The sequence below is a fragment of the Balearica regulorum genome, chromosome 1 (genome assembly GCF_011004875.1).
Source record: "Balearica regulorum gibbericeps isolate bBalReg1 chromosome 1, bBalReg1.pri, whole genome shotgun sequence".
NCBI classification, from domain to species: Eukaryota; Metazoa; Chordata; class Aves; order Gruiformes; family Gruidae; genus Balearica; species Balearica regulorum.
The window spans coordinates 123,357,924-123,381,060 of record NC_046184.1 but is presented as its reverse complement, the minus strand read 5'-3'; the positions used below and the strand labels follow the sequence as shown (position 1 = coordinate 123,381,060).

Below are 23,137 nucleotides of genomic sequence, written 5' to 3'. Positions count from 1 at the left end.
AACTGGGCTGGAACACACTCCACTTAAAACCCAACCTTCCAAAATCCACTTGGCCAGGATTTCTAGGATTCCTGTTCCCTCTCCTTCAGGAACAACAACAACAACAAAAGGCATAACCCCAAGATGCATTTATTTTAAACTAGGATTTAGTTTTTAAACAAAACATATACATTTTCACAGCCTGTTATAGGAGCCTTAAAATTTGAAGTCCTTCACTTATCAAACACACATAAATAACGAATCAGTCTTATATTTAAAAGTTGCTATGAGAACTCTTGTAATTATTATTTTTCTGATGTATTAGCCTTATATGTACCAATGGCTGCTTTTTCATACTTTTCCCATAAAATATTATAATACTGTAATTCTTAGCGAGAAAATTAGGATTTTTTTTTTAACATCTTAAATTCCCTTGTATTCTCTAGAACATATTTGCTTGTTCTTTTCTACAGTCTTCTTTTCTTTGTATTAATCCTCCTTACAGAAATTTTCTATGTTGAATCTAGAATGCCACTATAATCAGTTTCACAGAATTCTAAGAACTTTAGAAGTTCATGTTATTTAAATGTCGATATCTATTCAATATCTTCCTTTTCCTAAGAATTCTTCTGAAGTTGTTAAAGGTGTCTTTAAGATGATTAATGAAATTCTTCAGTTTTTACCTTTACTACTTTCATACGATGTACCTTATGTCCTTTCATATGAGCTAGCAATAGTGGTTTATATTATTGCATATAAGACGGTTCACCTGAAAAACTGATTAAACCAATCTGACTCTCCAAAGGAAAAACAAAAACCCAAAACCTCAACAACCAAAAAACCAGCATTCATGAGCTGAACTGTACACAAACAGCCAGAAGGAGCAGATCATACTTTTATAGATATACTGAAATCCTAGATGGCTCTAACATTTCTCCTGCTTCAAAGACTTAAGTACTCCTCATTACGGCAGCATTGAACAAGATGCATAAAGAGCATTAGAAGCTCCAACCCATACAGCGTAGTCCCCTTCACAGGAAAGAATACAATCCAAATTCCCCACTACCTGTAGCCCTGTAATAATGTATTCTTGGGTATCGAGTCGCCTAGCTAGAACAGCAGGATTGTAGAGCTCCACATCTAAGCCTGACTTCTAACATAGTATTTGGGGTGCCCAGTCAAAATCAGGTCTCTAAAAGTTAGGGCTGGTGCACTAACCATGCACTGGACAAAAGGAAGTTGCTTCCTATTCTCCCTGCCTTCCCCCAGTTTTGGTCAAAACTAATCATGCTTGATGAGCTCTGCACTGAGTTAAAGATATTCTAAAACCGCCAGAGGTGACCTGAGAAAGCCAATGTAAAAACATTCAAGAGTTGAGAAGTTTTGCACTGTTGCTTTCACTGCTAATTTATAGCTCAAAAATGTAAGCATCAGTTATTTTCAACACCATATGAAATTAAGGTACATACAAAGCTTTAAATAAATAACAACAACAACAACAACAATATAATAATAATAGTTGTTGTTGTTGTTATTATTATTATTATTAAAGTGAACCACAGCCTACAACTGAGGCTCTGCCAGGCTTCTGCCCTTCTGAACAGGGGCAAAATCCTTAGTCTAAACGCAGCCCTGAATCAATTCCGTTTAACACACAGATGTATGTTTTTCCTGGACAGGTTTATTCAAGCAGTGACTGGAACTGACCAATAATTTCAGAAAGTACATTACACAACTAAAGCCAATTCTGTGGGGAAAAACAATTAAATGACACTTTAGAAATATTAAGCAGCTAGGTTTTTTTTAATGTAGATCTTCATCTCTAGAAACTGCACATTTACTTTTATCAGGTCAAAAGCCCAATGATGAACTCAATGTCATTAAACCACAGATAATAATCCTTTCAGTTTGCCACAATACAAAAGCTCAAATTTTTAATTTGCTTTTATACCTTATAACCCATAAGAGATGTGAATATGTTTCAAAAACATCTGCACTGGGGATATTTGGAACAACATAATTGTTTCAGCCATCTTAAAGTAGCAATGGCAAAATACTAATTAAGATAAAACTCAGCAGCTCAACATGAATGATAGGTATAAAAAAAAAGCAAAAATTACATCCTTTGACTGGAATAGCATGAAAGTGTTTCAGCAGGTAGTTTCCTCTCTCCAGTTACATTTTGAATGAAAAAAGGGTTTGCTGATACTACAGTAAGTGTGTCTACCTGCCTGAAAAGTTTGGGTGCAGAAAAGGCTCAGCCTTGGCAATGAGTAACAGGCAAAAGAGAACTGAAGCACGCATCCTGACTGGCGGTGAAAGCCTTCTGTAGACATGGTAGCAGATGATAAATCTGACATAGCCTTCTACAGAGATGCAACTTCAGGACAGCTGCAACATGTAGAAAAAAGTTCCAAGGCTGTATTGCATGAACCTTCACAGCTGGAATAAGGTTGAACACTGAAAGGAAGAATTTACTGCCAAGCAGTTTGTACACCCCCCTCCTTTTTTTTTTTTCTCCGTTCCGACATGCTAAAAATTATGCTATACATATGCTTTAAAAATAAATGTGAACAAACCCTTTCTCCCCACCCCCAACAGTTATCAGCTTATTATAAAACTCTCTTGGGTAAGCTCAGGCCACATTTCAGAACTTAATGTACTAATTAAAATAAGGACTTGCAGGAGCTAAATAAAGTTTTCTTTCAGCAGTTTGTCCACTTCAAATCTACCCCACCTTGCAGAAAACAAATCTCATTTACTTCTATCTGCAGTAATATATTAGCAGGAATTAGGTAGAACGATGGTCAATGCTATTACGTGCTTTTTCTCTCTGTATTCAATTGAGAAGCAACTGAAGAGGTCTAGAACTGCCACTTTAACTAGCCCCTACTAATGGAGATCCCATTCCCGATTCTCAATGCAAACACATACTACAAATTGAATTCAAGTCCCGTTCCTCATTTTTAGGTTAAAATGCAACTGAAAGAACTAAAGCAACTCTCTGCACAGCTCTTGAGATTCAAATCTTGCTTTTCTCCCCTCTGGGTGTAGACTTGGAATACAGTACAAACATGTTGCCCTCTATACCAAGGGTATTTTGCCTCTGAATACAAAGAAGGTGATGCCGCCATTTGTTACGGAAATCTTACTCAACACCATCTGGTATAGCCAAAACCAGATCCGAATATGGCCAAAACCAGAATATATAATCCATACGTCATGGTTTAGCCCCAGCTGGCAGCTGATCACCACACAGCCGCTTGCTCATGCACTCCACCCCCACCGTGCCCCAGTGGGATGGGGAGGAGAATCAGAAGACAAAGGTAAAACTCATGGGTTGGGATAAGGACAGCTTACTGGGACAGCAAAGGAACATCAACAGTACTTATAACAGAATATACAAAGCAGGTGGGTGCTACACAATGCAATTTGCTCATTGCCCAGAACCCAATGCTCAGCCTGTCCCGGAGCAGTGACTCCTACTCCCTGGCCAGCCCCCTTTATATACTATGCATGACATCATATGGTATGGAATACCCCTTTGGCTAGTTTGAGTCAGCTGTCCTGGTTGCGTCCCCTCCCTGCTTCTTGTGAAAAGTAATTCTATTCCAGCCAAAAACCAGGACATTATCCACCCCTTATTCTACACCATCTATGTCATGCCCAGATCCTACACTTTCCAATTAATCACCACCACTCTTCCTGTCTTTGATATATATATATATACACACACACACACACACACACATGCAGATATCATTCCCTTAGTCTATGAGCCATCCCTCTAAAACATTGTTGAGTTCACTTAGTCCATGACTTTGGACGCCATCTGTCATAACAGTCTCTCAGGGCAGGAGCGATGATATGTGATGGTGGATTGTTGCATGCTGCATCCAGAACTCACAGCTGGTCTATCAGGTGCAGCCCATGCTCATGGTCTGCAGGTTGAAGATGTCAATTTGAAGAAAGTTGTCAGGTGCTGGTTGCTGAAACCAACTCTGGTTTCATCACCTCTGCACCTTGCTTGATTTCATCAAAGCTCATTCTTGATTAATTTGGGTGATTCTTACTGTAATACAATTGATACAACCTACAGCAATTGTAGTAGCAATGACATACAATAGCAGGGTTATTTAGCAATTAACATCATACAATTTAATTTATTGGCTATTCTCACCCAAAATCAAATCCCCTTGAGGTACACATTGGACTTCTCCATCCTTCTGCATCACCCACCAAGTGCCCCCAGGTCCTCGAGCAAAAGCAGTCCCATGGATGGGTTTGCCTTTGCCTGAAGCAGGGCTGACCCAGACCGGCTTCCCCAACATACTCTTCATGTGCACTGTGGAGACCTTATCCCCTTCTACAGCAAGTGGACGTTTTGACCAGGCAGGGCCAGCTCAATTGGCAGACCCCCAAGTGTTAACTAACCAGGTGGCCTTTGCTAAATGTGTATCCCAATGTTTGAAGGTCCCACCACCCATTGCTCTCTGTGTAGTCTTCAGCAGTCCATGGTATCATTCAATTTTTTTCTGGAGGCTGGTGCAGGTATGCAATGCCATCCTCTTTGGCCCAGGTGTCTATAAGATTGTTGCAGAAATGAGTCCTGTCGTCTGACTCAGTTCTTTCTGGGGTGCCATGTCACCACAGGACTTGCTTTTCCAGGTCCAGGACAGTGCTCTGAGTGGTGGCATGGGGCACAGGATATCTTTCCAGTCATCCAGTAGTTGCTTCCACCATTGTAAGCACATGGTGCTTGCCTTGGTGGGTTTGTGGGAGTGTGATATAATCAACCCACCAGGCCTCCCCATATTTATATTTCAGCCATTGTCCTCCATACCACAGAGGCTTTAACCGCTTGGCTTGCTTGACTGCAGTGCATGTTTCACATTCATGGATAACCTCTGTGATAGCATACATGGTTAAGTCCACCCCTCAATCACAAGCCCATCTATATGTTGCATGTCTTCCTTGATGGCCTGAGGTGTCATGGGGCCAACGAGCAATAAACAATTCACCCTTATGTTGTCAGTCCAAATCCACCTGAGCCACTTCAATCTTAGCAGCCTGATCCACCTGCTGGTTGTTCTGATGTTCCTCAGTGGCCCCACTCTTGGGTATGTGGGCATCTATCTACATGACGTACTTTTACAACCACCTTTTCTAGCCAGGCTACAATATCTTGCCCCAGTGGGGCAGCCCAGATGGGTTTGCCTCTGTGCTGCCAGTTGCCCTGCTTCCACTGCTGTAAGCACCCCCACAGGGCATTTGCCACCATCCATGAGTCAGTACAGAGGTAGAGCACCAGCCACCTTCCTCTTTCAGCAATGTCTAAAGCCAGTTGGATGGCTTTCACCTCTGCAAACTGCCTCGAGTCACCTTCTCCTTCAGTAGGAGATGAATCTGTGACATGTCATGTTGACTCCATACAGCAGCCTTCCACCTCCGATGCTTTCCCATGATGTGACAGGACCCGTCAGTGAACAGGGCACATGGCTTCTCATTTTCTGGTAGTTTATTATACAGTAGGGCCTCTTCGGCACACGTCACCTCCTTCTCTAGCGACATTCCAAAATCTTTGCCTTCTGGCCAGTCTGTGATCAATTCCAGAACTCCCAGGCAACTGGGGTTTCCTGTTCAAGCCCACTGTGTGACCCACTTACTCCATGTAGCATCAGTTGCATGGTGCGTAGAGTGGACCCTCCCTTTAACATCCAGCCCAGCACTGGCAGTCAGGGTGGAGGCAGGGCCTCTCTAATCCTGCTCATCGTATTCATTACTCACTCATTGTAAAAATGATTTTGAAGTCCTTTCAAGAGGATCATAAGTAAGATCAGTCCTTCCACTCTGTCTGGTGAACTGCCCACTGGAAACTGGAGCGGCATTTTTCTTGGAAGGATCCCCATTTGAGATTGTTTTGCTTTGCAACTCACGTATTTGTGCCTCTAGGGTCATAGTAGGTTTTCCATCCCACTTCCTCATGTCCTCTCCATGGTCACGCAAGTAAAAATCACAGGGTGCCTCAGGGTGTGTACCCTCTATATTCTCTCTCTTGAGTAGAGGAACACTTACTCCTAATAGCTAAGATACTGGTCCAAATGGGTGGGCAATAGGACATGTTCTCTTTGAGTTGCTGGACCTTCCGGGACAGTTTCTCCACAGCAGAGACAAGGGAGGAAGAGAGACTTTCTTCGTATTGCAGGAGTCAGCCAGCCAGTTCATCCACTGTTGGTGCCTCTTCACCTCTCCAGCCCATTACTGCCAGTGAGTTGGCGTACGAAGATGGTGTGCTCCATACAAACTTCCATCACATGGCTCGTGTGCATCGGACTTCATCTGGATCTGCGGATAACTGTGTGTTGTCTGGGTCATAATAAACCATCTCCCACATGGCTAATTCACTCAGATAATGGATTCCTCTCTCCATGGTGGTCCACTTACCCGGATGACACACATCATCTTCACTGAAGGGATACCTTTCCATCATGCTTGAAAGAAGTTGCCTCCAGAGGCTGAGGGCTTGTGTATTTTTCCCAGTCACTTTGTCAATGCCCCCTTCCCTAAAGGGGGATACCAGCTGCTTGGCCTTGACCCTCTAATTCCAGGCTCCTGGCCTCATCATCCCAGCAACAGAGCAGCCATGTGAATACGTGCTCATCTGGACGATGGCTGAAATCTTTCTGCATATCTCGCAGCTCACTTGGGGGCAGGGATGGGGTGATTATCTCTGGTTCTGCCTCTTCTTCCTGTTCTCATGATGGTCTTGGTTCATCATCATCCCTTACTAAGCATGCTGATTTTTTTTGGTGAGTGTGATTATTAATAAAATCCAAGAGATGTCATCCAAGGTATAGGCATGACAGCAATGCCACATACAAATACCAGCTTAACCTCATGACCACTGATGCTATCACATTGTAGGTCGATATTACACAGTACAGCAAAATGAGAATCCTGGTCCCTCTCCCAGAAGTTGTGAACAGCTGTCCTGGTTCTGGCTAGGATAGAATTAATTTTCACAAGGAGCCAGGACAGGTGAGCCAAGCTGGCCAGGGGACTATTCCATATCATGTGATGTCATGCTCACCATAAAAGGGGGCTAGGCGGGGAGGGGCAGGCTTGGTGTGGCTCCAGGACAGGCTGAGTGTCAGGTAGGATGGGTAAATTGCTTTCTGTTATCACCCATTGTGAATATCTGTTATCAGCACTGTTGTGGATTGTTTCCCTCTCCCTTGCTGTCCCAGTAAACTGCCCTTATCCCAACCCTCGAGGCTTTGCCATTTTTCCGTTCTCCCCATCCCGCCCGGGGAGGGGCGAGTGAGCAGCGGCATGGTGCTCAGCTGCTGGCTGTGGCTAAACCACGTCAACAGCACTGCAGGAAATACATACAGCAAGTAAAGGTTTACATACCACAGCCATGTGAACAAACAAACCACCACTGTGACCAACAACTGTTTACCTAATATAATAACTGTGTATAGCAACTCTGTTTTAACACACTCTGGTCAGATCTGTCGTTATCTCAACCCTTCAGGCCCCACGTTTGGCACCAAAAAGGACTGTTGTGGTTTAGCCCCAGCTGCTGGGCACCACGCGGCCGCTTGCTCACTCCTCCCCCCCAGATGGGATGGGGAGGATGATGGGAAGAAAAAGGTAAAACTCATGGGTTGGGATAATGATAGCTTACTGGGACAGCAAAGGAAGAGGAAAATAACAACAGTACTTAGAATATACAAAGCGGGTGATACACAATGCAATCTGCTCACCTGATGCCCAGCCCATCCGCCTGCTGTTTAGGCCCCAAAACAGTAAAAACATGAACAAAACAGACAAGGAGGGAGGGAACACATCTGAAGGAACACTGCTTGACAGGTTTTTTTAGAACTTCATTATATACATGTTATTATGAAATCTAAAAATCTTTGAAAGTGAGCATTTGCACAGAAACTCTTTTCTGGACAAGATGAATTTGATCCGCAATATTAATATTGTGAATATTTTCTACTATTTGCTGTCAACTTCCTCACAAGGAAATAACTGCCATTTTCCAGAATTACCTATGTAAATCTAAGATTTTCATATACTACATAAACATTACAAACTGTTTACATAAACCAACATGGACTATAATTTAAATAAACTGTTTTTATGACAACTATCTGACTACAGGTAGAATCCTCTACTGCTAGACAGATTTTATCAAGAACATAAATTGAGAAACTATTTTAACTGATGAAAGAGCACATGCTAATCAATTTAAATTAGCAAGTCACCTCCAACATAATACTGAGAAGCTGAACATGATTTTTTCAGTCCACTGAAATGGCACCAAATATTCATAAATACACTGACAGTTTTGGATACTGGATCATTCCGAACCATATCAGCGTATTTGCATTGTTGATTACTAGCTTGCTCTTACTGAGCAATAGCACTTCCCAACCTACCTGTTAAAAAACAGGAGGTAACAGATTACACATGCTTTACTGAGAAACAGGACTAGGGAGGATATAGAAAACATCTCAAACAACCAAGGGAAAAAACCCCACAAACGCACCAAAAAATAAGGGATACTTTCACATTCGATCAATATTGTCCACTTTCTCATTCCTATTGTATGCATTAAATATGCCAGGATCAAAAATTTGCTCCTGAGCAAGGTGCTGACCATAGCAACGCAGCTCATATCCATTAAAGCAGACAAGAATACAGGGGTTTTGCATGTTTTGCAGGGTCTTAACTCCAAACAAGAAAAACATTTAATTAGTACTTGGTCAAATGTGAATTTGGACTTAGCACACCGCTGTGCATTTGAGCCGCTCCAAAGAATGCTGATCACAAGATTTTTGTGTGTCATTACAGAACAGAAAGTATTTTCAAATTTCCAAATAGCATTTAAGCTGATAGGATGGAAGATCATATTTATATTTAGAAGTGAAGGAGAATTGGGGGGGGGGGGGGGGGGGGGGAATGAAGAATTTTACCACCAGGCCATTTACATGTGGATAAAGTTAAAAAACAAAACAAAACAAAAACAAAAAAAACCCAACCAAACAAAAAAAGTACAGTGTTGCTATCATCTCTCATTTACTAACGGGGAAAGATCACACTCCTTCAAACAAGCTTGCTGGTGTAACGTTGCCCACAGAACACATACGGTCCTGCAGAAGACGTTACAGTTTTAGACTTGGGAGATACAACTTTCTTCTTTTCCTTGGAGGCTCATATTTCTGGAAGTAACAGGACCTTAAACATGGGCAGTAGGCATGCAAGTTTCCATCTCCTGAGATTTCAAGAGCTATCCTGTAAAACAGCAGCAGCTCAACAAAAGTAGCAGTAAGAAAAAAAGAAGATTTTTAAATCAATCTTTGAGGACCACTCCCCAACCCCCCCACCCTCCCAATGCCACAGAGACTAAAGCAGAAAGATGTGAAAAATTTGAAAAATATTTTCTGCTAGTTACAGTATAAAGCAAAGATTGGAGTAGGTTTGTACTTATTAGATATAAAACATGCATGTGCACTGAAAAACCCTTCTTCTCCCCCAAACTGACTAGGTAGGGAAGCATGGTTCCTCAAACAAGAAGGCCAAGATCTTATCCCCACCCCGCGGTGAGAAAAGATTAGGTAAACTTCCTTCCTCCACACACGCTTACAGGGACACAATTAGAGTGTGGAGAACTGCCTCTCTTATTTGAATTCCAGGCAGAAGCAGTGAAGCCACAAAACTTTATTTTTTCCATGTTGTAGAGGCAAAGTCAACCGGAGAAAAGAAAAGCTCCTTCCCCTAGAGCTTTTATAAATACTATGGCGGGGCTGGGGCAGGGGGGAAGGCATCACATATTAAGTACCTGAGCTGTCAGCTGTCATCAGGACTTTCAGGAGATAGTAACAGAACAGGTGACTATGTACCACTCCCTCTAAGGAAAACAATCCAAGTCACAACACTACCGTCTGCAGCTGGCTGCAAATTCAAAGACAAAACTATAATAATGACACTTTTTTAAAGGTTCTTGTAACTATGAGGACTAGAAAAAAGTTTTGTTAGTTTTGATTTCAGAAACTGAAATTGTAGTTTGATTCTGCAGCAAGCCAGTTTCCATGGGAGCAAAATTCTGATTGACAGACATCCTACAGTCTGCTGGGAGGCCAGTGAGGCTGAAGAAAATTAAAGGAGATCTCAGTGTAGGGCAGCACATACAGTGTGCAAAAATGTGTAACAGTATTGATATGAAAAAGAAATGGAAGGCAAAGCAGGGGAAAAAAAAAACCCAGAAAGAACCTTTGGCAGAGCTACTGAGGAGCTTTATATTATAAAAAAAATTATGAAAGAATGAAAACAGGTAGAGAAACCCTTAAAAAACATTAGGGTATACTGACACTCAAATTGGAAGTAAAATGCTGGTACTGAAGAGGTTTGCAAAAAATAAAACTGTTCTATATTCATTAGGCAACCAACAGAGAAGGCAGAATCAGATCCAATATAATCTTTTCCTCAAGATATTCTGAAAGCATTCAAAGGTGTAGGAAGGGGGAAGATAAAGAAAATTACTTTTTACAAAAGATAGAAGTGTGCATAAAAGTGGTCAAGACAGTATATTCACCTCTAAAGCCAAATCATAATCTTTCTGAAACATCTCTTAAAATTACAGAAAACCAACTAAAATTAAAAACCTAAGGTATTGTATCATAGTAAGAACAGTAACAGGAGTATGACTTGCAAATTTGTAACAGCCAAAAGGAGAGCAAAAACTGCTGAAAGTTTGCTTATTAACTACAGCTGTATCAGAAGATGAGGCAAGGAAGAATACAACATATTTTTCTTTGGAGAAACTCTCTAAAGTTTTCTAAAGGAAATAAACACAGGACGCAGCTATCTTCTTCACTGATACAGGCTTTATAAAACAAACTCTTCTAACAGCAGTCGGTCACAAAATCCAGCCGAAATTTGTCTGTTTAAGAGTACAGATGAAAATGTAGGACCAAACAGCAGCTCAAGATAAATTTCATCAAGAAACTAGAGATGGCAGCAAAGTCTCAAGTTACCAATTGAGAGTAATAGAAAAAGTTAAATGAAAAGTTCTGAATAATTCTTACAGCTTTGTTCAAACAGTAAACATTTCAAGTTGTTTTTTTCTTTTCCCTTTTTTTTTAAACAGTGACAAAAAATGTAAACCCATTAAAAAGAACAGGTATAAGCCACAGTAAGGCTTTATGTTTAAATGCAATGACTTCACAGATAATTTTTTAGCACATATCAGAGAAAGCATTTTAAAACAGCTGTCAATAAAATATGCATGTTTAAATCTACCATGTATCAATATTCTCAGAAGTTACCACAGATTTGAGTGTTCCAGCCATGTATATGAAACCACATTTCAAGAAGGTATTATTCTCTTCTTTTCCTTGCTTTACAACTGTAACAAATACTGAAAAGCCAAGTATAGGCATAGTTACAGGAAGAGATTTTTCAACTCTAAGTTTTCTGCAACAATTTATATTTTTTAAAAATACGTTAGCAATATAGGAAACTAAGACCTATTCTGAAAAAACAACAAATATTCAGAGAAAGAATCACAAAAGTGTCACAAAGTGATCTCACCTTTCTGCTAAATTGCATCCTCGAGAATACTCTAAAATTCCACACTTCTGAGTTTGCCTTTTAACTCTAAAACAAAAGGATCCTCTAGCATATTGAAAAGCACTGTCTCAACAGAAACAAGTAGGTCAGCATCTCACAACTAAGGAGAATACCCAAACCAACAGTTTTGCCTAGCTAGTAACCAGGACACATTCTCAGACCCAACCTGCTGGTCCATGCCCAGTGCAGCAGCAGCTGTTACTCACTCATCAGTGCTTGGAACATTCACTCTGAAATTGGGAGGCACATATTCAATTCTTTCCCCAATACACTGTGCCTGAAAAAGCACTCACAAGGCTAGAAGACATGGGAAACAGAGGTATTCTCAACACTCCCAGCTGATATTTCATGGAATCATTTAATATTCACCAGATCACTAAGAAGGGAAAAGAAGCATCCATGATGATCATATTCACTAAGCAAAAAGAAATCTGATTCCCAGTCCTGTTCTGAGAGAATTTTAAGTATTTCATGTACACAACACAAGGAAACCAACTTCACAGCCAGCAATCTATTTGAAATATCCCTAACCAGCAGAGCAAACAGGCAATTGAGACTTTTGAAAACTTCACACTAAGAAACTACAAATCCAGGAAAGAAGATACATCTGCAAGAGTTGAGAAAGTGCCCTGTCTCAATGGTAGCTATGAAGTACTGAATACTTTCCAAATGGAAGTGCCTGCAGCTGATAAAAAAAAAAATTGACACACTTGAGATCTAAGATTAGAGAAAGGGCTCCTGATATTTTAAGCACCCTGTTTACTTTATGCTTTTAAAGATAATTGAACCTTAAGGGCTGAACATTCGAGAAACCCAGCCAACAGGTAACTATTTTTTCCACAGAGGAAAATGTAAAAAAAATAATTAAAAAAAAAATCTAATAGCTGTAACTGGGCAAAACAGTTCTGTCTGACCTTCAGTTCTGAAAGCCCCTTTTGTTGCTTTCATCTCTGTAGTGCTGAAGTTCTGGAATTAAGACGCTTGCAGGAACACACTAAGGAAGAGATTACCTCTAGTTTGGGGGCTGCAGAACAGAAAATAGTGTTTTCTGTAAGCAGAAGCTGGTACTTTTCAGTCTAAACTTGATCTAGATACTCTAACACAGAACTTTCCCTTAAAAAAACCCCCGCAAATATTTTAATTGAAACAAGTTCTTGATCAATGCAATACATTTCAAATTTAGGTTTAGAGCAAAATGAAATCTGAAAAAAAGGTAGCTCAGGAATTTATTTATTTATTCTTAATTTCTTGAATTTTCCTAAATACACTATCAGTACTTTTGCACATAATCACATCAGAACCAGAAGTAACAGACTTAGATTTGGTTTCTATAAAAATTAGAAGCATGCTTGCAGTTCCGAGTACATCCAACTGCTAATATTTAAGTCCTGAAGGACTCAACAAAATACATACACACTAGAAGAGCATCTAACCATGTTGTAAGCTAATATGCTTCAAATCATTAATTCAAATATTCAAAAAATAAAAATCCCAGACTTACAGTTGCATTCCTAACTTTAAAGTGACTCTACTATGTATCCAATTTAAATCCGGAATGAGGTGAGGTCCTGAAATAAAGTTAGTGCTTGGTTTTAGTTACAAGGAATGTCTATGTGTATAGAAAGAAGGAAGGAACAAATTAAGAACATAAAAGCAACTAAGCGTGATTTTTATGTGTGTGTAAATAATTGTTTGTTAATTTGCAACTTTTTTCCCCCTAAAAAAAACCAACCAAACTCTTTCCCTTTTTTCCTCCCCTTTCTTCCTCATTTTCTAGATTATTGCAGGAAAGAGTTTGGAGGCTATCTTCCTGCTTATTATGCAAAAAAAGCCAAACATGCTTTAAAAAGCAACAACAAAGTATTTTATGATATAGCCTTAGTAGTTCATTGCTGTCAAAGGTGAGGAGAGGGGAAGGTTCTTATCTCTCTGCATCCCTACATCTTCTACCTTGAGCTAGCCCTGACTGCACTGTAGGTCTAAGTCAAGCCAGGGAAAACAGCAGAACAAGCCATTCAACAAGTGAATATTTTTGTAGTGCACCTGCCTTATATAGATCAGATGAATGCTAAAGCTGGCACAGAGAAACGGTGGATCACGCAGTGCATGGAAGCACACAAAGAGAGCAAGACCTCCCTCTTCCAGCAGCAGCAAACTTAATTCAGCTCACATCACAAAATTGCACTCCTATACTCCCGTGGTGCCTCATGCAGGAGCAAAAAGAGGAGAAAGGCTACTACTACCATGTTTACAGAATCTACAGACCGGCTACAATTTGATACAGCTTTCCTTCAGGAATCATGATATACTTAAAGAGACTGCAGGATTATGGAGATGCAGGATTTCACCTCTGCTCCTGCCCTGACTAGCTGCTCTGCAGCTAGACTAGCGCTGACCAGACAGATGTTTTCTCTAAACTCATCTGAACCCAATCTATCTGGTCTGGCTGGATTCAAGTTCAACCCTGGCAAACCTAAAGAGCTCCACAAAGATCTGCTCTGTTCCAGGGAAAGTTACTAGGTCAGATCAGTATTGAGGCAGGAAAGATCCTATCACTGAAATATATAATTCCCTAATTTTTTTGTTATCTTCCCAGGCTACCCCCACCTTCTATATGATCTTTTCCTAACCAGTAAGATAGGGTGGAGAGGTGGTTTGGAGAAGGGAGATAAGATTACTTCACTTGCTTCTTCACTGTCCCATTTACAGGTGTACAGATTCCTCTAATCATGTAAATTAGTGCTTTCCCACTGTTCAGAACTGTCCCCCTCTGTTCAGTATTGGGAGAAACATCTGGAGCCAAAAAAATAGGAAAAAAGTGGGCAGCTGACAACTCCATTTGCAGCAACAGCTGCAGGATTTCCCTGGAGCAGGGTGGAAGTAAAATGAGACCCTTTTGGCTGGCTTCTCTAAGCTAGAACATCAGAAATGCAGCCAAAGGTTTTACTCATAGATTTTCTCCTCAGAACAAAATTGGAAGAATAAAGGCGACAGAGGAACATGTCTGAAGATCTTGTTCGGACAAGTTAAACTTCCCTTTAGGAGAAATACTAAGAACTTTTTTCTTATTTTGTGTTTCGTTCTTGTTTTTTCCTCTGGAAAGAGCAATACAGTACTCCATCAAAACAGCGGAATATTTGAGAAGTGTCAGGGTGACAAAAAAATGATGAACTGGGGACCGCCTTTTAAAAAAAAAAAAAAAAAAAAAAAAGCCTTTACAGACAACAGCTCTAATACTGGGAAAGTCCATAATGAATCCTGAAGGTACAAAAGAAAAATGGATACTTTACGTACCCACGTAAGAAGACATCTAGAGACAGATTTCATAAAGTTCTGAATATCTTAAAGGCCACTGTACCTGAGAAGCCTCAGCCTCACTACAGCTAAGACTTTTTTCCTTACTCCTAGAACCCTTTAGATCAAAATTTTCCAAATGTGAACTACCTTCCAAACCCTGGTAACAGTGGGTTTAAATCAAGTCATGAGTTACCTAAGAATCATGTGATCCCTAGAAAAGGCACACTTTAAAATTGTAAGGGTTACTCTATCTCAACTACAGCAGAACCAACACTTTGATGAGATAAAACTAGTTTTTCAATTTAGTTGAAAGTGCTTCCTGAACAACTGAACTTAAACAGAACACATTTTATATCAGTTTAAATGTCCATACAGGATTTATATCCCAGCTTTTACTTCTAAAAATTTCGTTCAGAAGCAAGTTCTTTACAGCTTTCTTAATTCACATATCTTAGTAAATTTACTCAATATTAAATGCTAGGGGTAACTGCTTATGCCCACACTATGCAGAAAAAAAAATGTGGATGTTAGTCAAAAATGAAATCGGAGTATCTGCAAGCAGTTACACGTGCCACTGGATAGCCAAAGAAGCAGGTGAAGGAGCCAAGTGAAAATCTATTTAATCAAATGCTATTTAGAAACCCTGATGGAAGGAAAATATACACACAATGAACTTTGTAAGTGTGTAAGAACTATGCATCAATTATAAATGCCTTCATGTGGTGAAGACATGTTTTAACTATTGGTTTCTGAAAAAGTAAAATCAATATAGAAATTGACAAAATATTGACAATACAAGAATTCTGACAAATCCTAAGCCTGGAAGGAAAGTACAGCCCAACTGTACCTTGAACACCGCAATAAAAGACAGAAAGTATGTAGTAACTTTCTGGCTACCCCTTCTTATTCTATTCTAGCAAAAAGGTATGAAAGTGAAAGATCAAGGCTCTTGTTAACCAAGGGAGAGTCACTCTGTCATTTGAGCATACAAATTAGGAAATAGTCCTTGGTCCTTTTAGTCTTAAATTTATCCTGTAACAGTTTTCTAGTCATTTCTTTGAAAAAGATGTCTTTGTTTCTCATACAAACTGAAATGAAAAAAACCCAAACCTTTATCATAATGCAAAGGTCTTTTATGGTCAAGCTCCAAAAAATATTCCAAACCTTATTTAGCTGTTTTCATTTCAGAAAAAGGTATTAGTAAGAATGGGCCTTAAACACTAGTAAGACGGTTTCTGGCAAGGGAGGCATTCCTTATACTAATAGACACCTCCCAAGAAAGACTGTAACTCACTCTGAATACAGCAGTTTATGAAAAGAAGTTACTAACCTGACGCTCTGAAATACAGTTCAGTTTACAGCTATGTTGAAGGGAAGGCTCTCTTTCTATGCTTTGGATGCCTTACCTTGATATATCCTCTTACATGCTTATCTGATATATGCAAAGAAAAGGAAAAGGGTTTCTTGGGGTTCTTTCAGTGGGCATATTAGCTGATTAGTACACTATCTTAAGAGATCAGTCTAACTTTTTAAACAACTAGGGATTATAATTCTGGTCATGCATGTAATATATCCTGTATACACACTTTCACACTATATATTAGAAAAGGTACTCGCTCCTGGAAAAAGGAGAATTCATATGAGTTAATAAAAATAACTCCATAATTTGGCATAAAATAATTACTTTTAGCAACAACCTCTTTCAAATCTGAAGTAATCATTCTTTAGATGGCACATTTAATATGACTACAAGTGATCTTTGGAAACATCATATGAAGGTCAATACTGCTCGATTACCTTTCATTGTGATGGCATCTGTATAAGAGATTATTAAAAGGCCACTGTATCAGATAGAGGGCTAAGTAGGTGAGGGGTTGACATAAAATACGGATCTTTTCTTTCCCTAATATTTCTTTATCCTGAAGCATTTTATCTCAAGCATGTCTGAACTGGAATGATTATCAGGGATCACTTAGGTCCTAAAGCCTAGCCCCTGTTCTTAAAGCAACAAAGTTTCATACTCTTTTTATTAAACGATCAAACCCTTAACTCAGCAAATCTTCAAGACAAGGTAGGTTTTTTTGTCCCACAACTTCTCACAGTCAGCTGCTCCAGAATCTGAGTAGTAAATTGGTCTAAAATCTTCTAATTTTCAGCCTCAAAGTACTTGGGACTAGTCTGTGCACATTTGCTCATCTGCTCTTACTTTGAAGGACTTCCTTCTCTTGGGTGTTTAAGCACAAAAACATATTTGCAAAGCCCTTGCACAATCTTTCTCAGTTTGCATTTTCCTAGATCAAGTTCCTTCAAACTCCCTCTTAAGCAAGCCTCTACTTCCCAATCATTACAGCTGTCTTGTTCACATCATAAGGATGTATGCAAGAAGGTAGCTGCTTATCAAAACAACACTAGAAAAAGCCACACAAATGGAAAGGAGAGTACTGATTAAAATGTTGTACTCTGCAACTAGGTATATTAATTTTACTCTGTGCTCAGCTACAGTTGAACCTCTTCAGTAGATAGAGCCTCTTAAGTAGAACCAGGTCGCTATTACAGTTAAAATCTATAGCAGAATGACTTAGCTAAGGAGATATTCCAGCAACTATACACTTCGAGTAATCTACTGTTATTTTCTGGAAGCAATGCACATTATGAACTCATGCTTAAATCAAATATTCATTATAATCCATTACTCAAACACTGTAACACAGAAAACAGTTGAGAATGTTTTATTAGTACACTAGTATTTGAAACAGTACTAAAAAACTCAAAAGCTAAACTAGACAAATCACCTTCCATATCCCCAAAAAGTTCCCTTCCCTCTCCCCCTTCCAAACAGTGAATACGCAATACAGTTGTTTCAAATTTTCCTCTTGTTCGTCAAAACTATACCCATCAGTTATTTGCATCGGTTTTACAGGAGATGCAAAATTTCAACTGTGTACTAGAGAAAAAGTACGTTTGAGAGTCATCAGTATTCTCACTCCTGTGCAGAGAAAATGGAGGCAATAATGAAAAACAGTATCACTGAAACCATCAAAATACTTCTAGATAGTTTTGTTATCACAATACTTACAATTATTAAAATATTCCTTGGACAAGGAATCCACAAGCTCTCTCGTCCCTTTCCTAAACACTCCCAGACTGAGACATAAATCTAAAGCATCTCCATCTCAAGGTAATAGCTTAGGATGGAACTGCAACCACCATTCTCTTGTCTGAGTTCAATGGGATACAGGCCTTCATACTTTAATGCAAAAAAATCCCCTGTCCCACTTCTGCCCCAAGACCTTGCATCCTCCTCTCACATCTCCTGCAGTGTTCCAGCGGTGCTGGCAGGCTGCAGAGGAGAGGAACACTTGCAGGCTCTAGGCACTTTAACTCCTCTTTACTAGATGGGAGAGCCCAAGCAGAGAGAATCATCCCATTGCAGGGGAAGGAGGAAAGAAAACAAACTAAAATCCACAAGTGTACAGTGCAGAAAAGTACTAGACTGAACCCAGTCATATTGCAGAGAACATCCTGAAAGCTACGACAGAATTTGCACCAATCATCACGTTATACTTTGGTGCTAAAATACCAATGACTGCACTACCACTACACACAAGGATTGTACATAAATATGGTCCACAAATGGAAAATGAAATTACAAACCTTTACAGTTTAAGTGACTATTAATATGAAGACTAATGATTTCAATTGTGACCAATGCCCTTTTTAACACAAATAAACTTTTACCAACTTTATCACTTAGTATTTACAACTTAAAAATTTGGAGAAATTTTTAAGCAATCTGCAATCCTACTCTTAGAAAGGTCAGACAATCTTTATGGTACTCCTCTAAGGCTAACATAAACCAAAATGAATCTTAAGAGGTACAGAACCTCAAAACCAGATAATGTAAAATAACGTCCTTGCAGAACAAGGACTCTATCATAAAAGCCATGCTTCGGTCTTCTAGATTCAATACCAGCTAAAGACAGGCATTGTCTCTTTGGCATAAAGAAAACTACTGCTAACGTGTCTGTGGAACTCCTATGATAAACTCAGAACAGTTTTCATCTCTGATGAATACCTAAGATGTTTCAACTCTGTATCTACTGTTTTCTAAACTCCTCAATGCATTCTGAATGAAAATTCTAATAAAAAAATGAAGTACACCTAGCACTATTATCTGTGAACTGTCAATCAAATGGCTTAAATATTTTAGCTGTGTACTTCTCAATCAATATACAGGGAGAATCTCTTCAAAGTTACCTGGAAGCAAGTTTGGAAAAAAAATGGTACACTTGGGTTTTTCATCACTGCCAGATATCCTGAGATATGTTAACACATTTTTGAAGGCTAATATAGAAATCCCCAATTTACTTCTTGCTTGAAGTGTGTTTGTGTCAACCAAGTCTGAAGACAAGACAGCAACCTAGAACATAACACACCTGGTAAGGTAAAACTACATGACTAATGTTAGTGTCATGAATGCCACTTTAAAAAGTTCAACAAGAACTTGGGCTTATCATTCCAATTTTTATTTCTATATAGCTTTCAGTGATGGAAAAGTATACTGGAAATATATTCAAACAAAGATTTCCTTTTTTTTTTTTTTCCCCTTCCTCCCTAAAGGAAACATAAACTAGAATTTCTCTCCTTACTGGCCTTTCTTTTCTCCTGCACCCATTTATAATGAAAAATGCATGCTTGCAGAACTTAAACACATTAAATGTCACATAATAAACAGTTTATCACTGTCATTCCAATCAATTCATTCATATACTATTGCACTGTAATTGCTCCACACTCCAGCACACCAAAAGCTATTATCACTGCGCTTACACAAAGTAAGTCTTATCAGTTTATTGTATTTAGAAGTGTTTAAAGTTTATCCTAAAGATCGGTCTCAACAAATTGGACTGCACGCTGTCAGCTAAGAAACTATCTCCTTACTTCTCTAGTAAATTATGTGGGAACTTTGGGACTTACCTTAGACTAAATAGTCAGACATTTTACAGGCAAAGATCTCTTCCACACCCTCTGTGAAAATACCTTTTACTACCTTACATGACAGTGGTAACTACCTATTTAGGAAAGATAAATTACACGTTTTAATATTTCATGTGTCTGAAACGCAAATCAGGACCAGATGTGCTATTTGCAAGAACTAAATTACTGTATCAATCAATAATAAATCACACGAACATGCAGACATTTAGTGGATGTTTCACTGAAAGATGTTTAGCAAGATGCATGTGTAGCAATTCAAAGCAGATTTACAGCAGCGTTCCTCAAGTTGCTTCAAGACAGGCAAGGTGGTACCCAAAATCTGCAAGCTAAATAAAGATGCTGCATCCCCGGTTCCCTGGAAGTCACCTGCATACTGCTGCAAAAATAGTAATGCTACTTATACAACTGTACGTGAAATTGTGTATTTATTTTAAATGCTTTTTTAGAGGATTGGCATGACATCTGTGCGGAAAAGCCTGAGCAATCACAACGAGCTACCAACCCTCCACACCATCACTGCCGCTATTTTCAGTGATCCACCCTGTTGTTGCTACCGTGCTCTTGGCATCATTACGCTAATGTGATTCAATATTTATCTGTGAGATCTAGTTACATCACAACACAATCTCTACTACCTACATTTCATGTGGAACTTCTGTAGCTAATACCTAATTCACAGGTTTTGGGTTTTCTCTTCAAAATTCTCCAATCACAAAACAAAAAGTCATTCAAGATATACAAACATCTGGACCCCTGTGAATCACTCGTTCTCTAAAAGGGTGTGCGGTCATGTCACTTCTTCCTAACGGTAATCAGGTAGCGTGTGAACTGCAGTGGTTAGCATAAAGCCACTTGTCAAAGGAGTGTGCCAAAAATTGTCTTCAAAACATGTTTAATAACAGAGTTCTGTTTCTCAGCTACAGAAGCTCTTAACGAACAACCAGCATTAAGCTAAAGCAATCGCTTACCATTTATGACAGCAAACAAGGCCCTTTAAGCTTAATATTTTTAAAAGCTGTGTTAAAAGAAAGGTAGTAATACCTTGTGAAATGACAGAACTGAGTGCTGAAACTTCTGCTGGCAACAAAGTCATCTGCCAAGTCCAAGACTAGCATTTTAGTATAATCCTGAGGCAAGATTAATTCTAGAATATTTTTAGCCCTAGCTTTGAAAGTAGACAGCACTTGACATAAACTGAAAAGCATACTGGTGAAGGGCGGGCAAGGGAATAAACGCAGAAAAAATTCTTTATAATCAAAACACGGTGAACAATTATTCTTATAAAATTCATTGTCAGGAAGAAAAAACTGCAAACACACTGAACGGTGTCACTACTAAAGCTTCCACAGCAATCTCAGCTTTGGAATCAGAAACATACAAAAAATTAGGAAGTCACGATATTGCTACATCTCTCATGCCCATTTTGCAACATAGACACAACTACAGAAAATACGTGGGAGATGACAAATAAATAAAAAATGGATTTCAAAACTGGGCAGTCACAAAATATGGGGGGGGAATGGAGTTCAGCTTTAATTCTTTATCACCATCTAATTTGGAGGAGTCTGTGAATTTTCTTGCTGCGATTACAGAGACTGAGACGTGAACTGTCATTTCCATCCACCCTACAACAGTGGTTACCCAAAACAGGCAGCTGGGGAACACTAACAACTACCTCAACTCCTAGGTTTGATACAAGCCTTGAACATCGGTTTAATAGCAGTTGCATAATAAGACTCAAAAGGCCAAGCACTCCTGCTGCCTTATACATTTCTATTTCCACACGAACGAGAGTGGAGGGAAAGACCTGGACGAATACCGAGCACTACCCGAGCGTCACTAGCACTGCCACTAACAAGCTGGTTATTATGCAGCAAAGAAGAGGAAAACCCAACACCTGGCGCACAAATACGCAGGCACCCAGTGAATAGGTGGATCTACAGAGAGACATCTTCCCCTTCCCCAATAGGCAATCCTTGATGGGTGTGCCAGGAATGGGATATAGGGGGGAGGAGAAGAAAAGGGGTGGGAAGTGGTTGCCGCTTGCTGCAGCCAGCCCGAGTGATGGTTAGGTGGTTAATCATGGTGGCTGAGGAAACATCGGGTCACTTCTCCCCCCGCCGCCTCCCGTGTAATAACGAAGGTGGGCAGCGCGGCGGACGCACCCGCCGTGTCACCGCCACCAGCCACGGGGGGACCCGGATCCCGCACCGCTCGCACGGACCCGCTGGCGGCGACTCAGGTGGGTGCCGAGCAGAGCATCCCTCTCCCCTACCCACCCCACGCGCCCCGCGGGAGGGGCCGGGCACGGGGGCACCGCCGCCCCCTCCCCCGCTCTGCCCGGTGGCGCACACGCCGGCCCTGCCCTGCCCGCCTCCCGCTCCCCGCGGGACTCACTTGCCGATCACCTCGCAGAGCTCGTACACGTCCTCGAACAGCACGTCGTCGTCGGCCATGGTCCGGGCGGGGGGGATCAGCCCGAGAGGCGGCGGCCCCGGGGAGGGGGGGCGGGAGGGAGGGAGGAAGGGGGGGCGAGGGAGGGGGGAGGGGGGGCCGCGGGCACGGTCCCCGCCGCGCGGCGCGCTCCCCCGCCGGTCAGCGCCAACCGCCACCACCACGGTAAATCCCAGCCGCTACGGCAGCTCCTGCCGCCGCCGCCACCTTCCTGGGGCGCCGCCGCCGCCCGCCCGGGGGCTCCCGCGGCCGCGCCGGGACTCCCCGCTCCTCCTCCCGCGGGCCGCAGCCGCCGCCGCTCCCCGCGCGTGTCACACACTCCGCGACCCCACCTTCCTCCGCCCCCCACCCCCCTCCCGCCCCCTCCCTCCCCCTCTCAGCCGGCTACTCCCCAGCGGCAGCGGGCGGGCAGCTCCGGCTAGCGGGGCGGCGCGAGGTCCATGGAGGGGATCGGCGCGGCGCGGCGCGGCGGGGAGAGAGGCCGGCGGCAGGCGGCAGCGCCGTCTCGCTCCCTCGCCGAGCGGGCGGGCGGCCGCGCGCTCCCGGCCGGGCGGGCGGGGGCGCGCGCCGGGAGGGAGGATAATAGTGGGAGGGGCGGGGAGTTGCAGGCGCGGCCGTTGATTACGCTCCCAGGCGCGAGGAGGAGGAGAAGAAGCGGCGATGGCGGCGGCGGCCGCGATAGGCGCTCGCTTTACTGGAGGGCGGGCGCGCGCTCCCAGCCGCCGTCACGCAAAGCCGTCACGGCGCGCGCGCGCGCGCCGGCAGG

The 23,137-nt window shown here is 41.4% G+C and overlaps 1 protein-coding gene and 1 long non-coding RNA gene across 8 annotated transcripts in view; one reads left to right on the top strand and one right to left on the bottom strand.

Annotated features, from left to right (window-relative positions):
• The window catches only part of CASK (calcium/calmodulin dependent serine protein kinase), a 221,754-nt gene extending 198,657 nt beyond the window's left edge, over nt 1–23,097 (bottom strand). For 3 of the 6 annotated variants that reach the window (XM_075773692.1, XM_075773728.1, XM_075773699.1), the window contains exon 1: nt 22,315–23,097. Coding sequence is in view for 4 of the 6 variants with exons in the window: in XM_075773699.1 (XP_075629814.1) it covers nt 22,315–22,373 (59 nt within the window). In the remaining 2 variants the exon portion in view is untranslated. The remainder of the gene's footprint in view (nt 1–22,314) is intronic. The other 3 variants (XM_075773684.1, XM_075773709.1, XM_075773719.1) reach the window with 1 other exon arrangement.
• The window catches only part of LOC142604809 (uncharacterized), a 53,275-nt gene continuing 52,089 nt past the window's right edge, over nt 21,952–23,137 (top strand). Inside the window, exon 1 of one of the 2 annotated variants that reach the window (XR_012838646.1) lies at nt 21,952–22,159. This is a non-coding gene — a long non-coding RNA (uncharacterized LOC142604809). The remainder of the gene's footprint in view (nt 22,160–23,137) is intronic. The other variant, XR_012838653.1, reaches the window with a different exon arrangement.